The sequence below is a fragment of the Suricata suricatta genome, chromosome 11 (genome assembly GCF_006229205.1).
Source record: "Suricata suricatta isolate VVHF042 chromosome 11, meerkat_22Aug2017_6uvM2_HiC, whole genome shotgun sequence".
NCBI lineage: Eukaryota > Metazoa > Chordata > Mammalia > Carnivora > Herpestidae > Suricata > Suricata suricatta.
The window spans coordinates 516,943-520,582 of record NC_043710.1 but is presented as its reverse complement, the minus strand read 5'-3'; the positions used below and the strand labels follow the sequence as shown (position 1 = coordinate 520,582).

Genomic DNA, 3,640 nt, shown 5'->3' with positions numbered 1-3,640 from the left:
GCCGAGGGGGCCGAGGGGCGCCCAGGTGGCCGGGGGAGGTGACAGCTGCCCCGACAAGGGGACTCCGGGGGGGTCCCGGGCCGGCGGATGCTCCGACCGGCTGCCGCCCGAGTGTGGGAGGCCGTGCTCGACCCCGGGCGGTGCCGGGCGCGCTCCCCGCGCACACGTGTCCCCACAGGGTGGAAGCCGGGGCTGTAGCCCAAGCAGCGGAGGCCGGGCGGCGGGGGGCACACGCGTGGGACCCTGGCCGGACTTTGGGGACACGTGCGTGGCTGGAGTCGCCGTCGCCTGGTGGGGGCAAGCGTGACCGCCCGGGCCCGGTCTGGATCCCCTCCAGAGGAAGGAACAGGGGGCCTGAGCCGGCCTCTCAGCCAGAGTCCGCGGGCCCCAACCCAAGCCTCCTTTGTCTGCGGGGAAGGGACCAGGGGAGATTGAATGGGGAGCCCGCCGCCAGTGCCAGACTCTGAGCCTCACCCCCGTCGCCTTTCGTGGGGGTGGAGGAGCCCCGCGGCTTCACTGGTGGGAGATTTTCTCCCTGGGAAGGTCTGGAAGGAACGGGAGGCATCCCGTGAGTGGCCTCTGTGGGCAGCGCGGTCCCCAGCCTGCTCCTGTCCTCCGTTTACCTGGCCGCACCTGTGGACAAGGGGTCAGTGAGGGAGGACAGCTCTGGGCCTCAGCCTGGCTCGGGTGACCAACTCGAGGGGCAGGGGAAAGGCCTTCCATGGCTGTCTCATAAGCACGAGTGAGTGTCCTGAGTCCACTGGGCCCCTGGCCAGTCTCCCCAGGCAGAGCCCCTTCATTGTCACTGGTGTCAGTCCAGCGACCCTCTTCCCTGCTCCATCCTGCCGCCTGTGGCTTGTGATGTGGGGCCCCAGGACCCACTCTTCTCTCAGCCTTGGGATCTCTGGGCCTAACTGCTTCCCTTCTCACCTTAGATGGTCCGTCTGACTTCGGGACCCTCGTCACCCAGGTGTCCCTTGCCCTGGATGGGAGGTGGGGTCTGGTGATGTTCCTGGAGGTAGGGCTCACTTAGTGACCCAGACGGCAGGGGTAGACCTCAAGGAGACCAGAGTGAGGATATGGACCCTGCTCTGACAGCCTGGGACAGCAGAGAGCCGGCCGCAGCCAGTCTGTACGTGGAGGGGGTGGGGAGGGAAAGGTCAGGTTGAAGTTCAGAGGTCACACCCATATCTGCAGGATAGGGCCTGGGAAAGCAGGTCCTGAGGCCTGAGGTCCTGGGCGCGCAGGTCGGGGCCCCTTTGGCCGGGCAGAGGGCGCTGGGAGTGCCAGTTCCCATGCCCTCTGGACCTGCCGGGTGAGCAGGCCTGTGGGCGGCAGCCAGTGGCCTCTGGACACCTAGCCACCCCTTCCCTGGTGTTTTTCGTAGACAGGTTCGTCTTTCTGTGCCCTAGGGTGACGTTTCCATGAAACGTGTCTTTATCCTGCACACTCGCAGGTCTCAGAAATGAGTGGGCACAGACTCCTCCCCCCCGCCCCCACCCTGGACCAGGTTCTCCACACCAAGGCGCGCCGAGAGCGCCCTGTGCTCTGGGTCCCAGAGTCCTAGACAGATCCAGCCTGCTGGCCGCAGACGAGAAGCCTCTGGAAAGCTGGGGTCGTGGTGCGCTGGGGTGCCTCTGGGCAGCTGGCTTGGCTTGGCCAGGTCAGCCTGCATCGGGCCCACCGCCCCTTGGGCCGATCAAATCTCTGAGGCTGGGCCCTGCCTCTCAGAAGCCGGCACACCCCTTCCCATCCCTTCTCCCAGGGCTGCGGGGAGCCTAGGCGCACCCAAAGTGAAAGAGAAAGTCGCCCCCCCAAAGCCAGCCCCGCCCCGCCCAGCGGCCAATCCCTGCCTCTGGCACCTCCCTCTGCCACTGGATCTCCTCCGTGAGCCCGGCGGGCTGGAGTCCTGGAGGAGCGAGACCCATCGTCTGGGTGAGCGGGGCTAGGGGCTTCGGAGGTGATGGGGCCAGAAGGCTTGGGGGCGGGGGACAACTGGCCTGGGAGAGCTGAGGTGAAGGTCACCAGTCCTCACAGGGACCGCTGGTGTGAGCCAGCCTTGTGACCCTGGGCGGCAGTGCCGCGGGTGGGGGCCCCGGGCAGACGCAGCGAGGTCGGCCCCAGGACTCTGGGGGGCCCCCCCGACCGGAGGCTCCTGAGCTCGGCTCTGGCTTCCCAGCCCTGTCCCCAGTGAGAGGGACCCAGACTCCTCCAACCCCTAGAGTGGATGGGGGAACCAACCACAGAGAGCCAGCCGTCCCTCCCAGCTGCCCCCTAGCCTGTGCCCCAAACACCCCTGAAGCTTCCGGAGGCTCTGGTCTGTGTATGTGTGTGTGTGTGCACGCGCGTGTGTTCGTCTGTCTGGGAGACAGATTCCTGGAAAGGGGGTGGACAGGAGGTGGGGTGCAGGGCTGGTGTGGGTGAGCATGGCGCTTGTCCACAGGGAGAGCCTGTCGGGGTCTGTCCTGGAGCAGCCACCAGTTCCGTGGCTGAGGTGCCATCATCCACCTGGGTAGCTGTGAGCTGGGCTCGGGGTGGGGGTGGGGGGCTTCTCGGCACCAGCCCCCGTTCTGAAGAGTGCAGGCACCAGCCGCAGCTGCTCAAGGGTGAGGGGGTCACCCACAGTCCAGGGCTGAGATGCCTGGCTGAGAAATTGACTCCTGGAGAGGCGCCTGGCCCTTTAAAGGCAGAGTGCGCTCACGTGTGTGTTCACCGTGCACGTGAGTGTGTGTGAGAGCGTGAGTGAGGCCAGCTGGGAGCACGCACCGGCGGAGGCGGGGGTGGTGGCTGCGGGGAAGCCAGGCCCCTCGAGATGGGGCCACGGGTGGGTGACGGGCTTGGTGTCCCTGCACAAGACCTGGGGAGGGGACTTGGGGGAGCTTATTTCCCTAACGTGCCTCTGCGTGGTCTGTGCCCCCCTCTGCTGATTCCTCACCCTCTTCTAGAAGAGAAGTGGTGGTTGTGAAATTCCCCAGCAAGTGGAGGACCGCCCCTCCCCCTCTGCCCCGCCCGCCCTCCGCCGCCTCTACCTCGTCTGTCTGCCACCATCCACCTCTCCGGCTCCTACCAGGGTGCGCTCAGTTAAATGGCTGATAAGCAGATCAGGTCAGAATGCAACCCTGCCTTTGACTCGGCTCCACCCTCCCCCGTGCGCCTGACCTATGGCCGGGGAGGCCCCCCCTGACCCTCCCTCTGCGCTTCAGCCTGCCGGCCAAGCTCATCAATGGCGGCATCGCCGGGCTGATCGGCGTCACCTGCGTGTTCCCCATCGACCTGGCCAAGACCAGGCTGCAGAACCAGCAGAATGGCCAGCGCATGTATAGCAGCATGTGAGTGCGAGGCGGGGGCGGGGGGGGGGGCGAGGCTCAGACCCCTAAGCCCTGCTCCCGCATCCCTCACCCTGTTCCACAAAAGGGGAAACTGAGGACAGGGCAGGCCTGAGGAACCCCACTGCGTGTGAGGCTGAGGCTCTCGCTGGCCCCGGCTCACCCCCTCCCCTCGGCTGCAGGTCTGACTGCCTCCTCAAGACCATCCGCTCAGAGGGCTACTTCGGCATGTACCGCGGTGAGGCTGGGGGTGGGGCGGCGTGGGGAGAGGGGCCCCGCTGTAGAGGCCGGGGGGGGGGGGGGGGGGGGGGGGC

General features: G+C 67.0%; 1 protein-coding gene across 1 annotated transcript in view; it reads left to right on the top strand.

Moving 5' to 3' along the window:
* The first annotated feature begins 53 nt into the window (after positions 1-53).
* SLC25A22 (solute carrier family 25 member 22) overlaps positions 54-3,640 on the top strand; it is a 7,174-nt gene continuing 3,587 nt past the window's right edge. The window contains exons 1-4 of the mRNA XM_029914588.1: positions 54-1,935; positions 2,946-3,105; positions 3,204-3,329; positions 3,509-3,564. Coding sequence (XP_029770448.1) covers positions 3,086-3,105; positions 3,204-3,329; positions 3,509-3,564 — 202 coding nt within the window. The 5' untranslated portion in view covers positions 54-1,935; positions 2,946-3,085. The remainder of the gene's footprint in view (positions 1,936-2,945; positions 3,106-3,203; positions 3,330-3,508; positions 3,565-3,640) is intronic.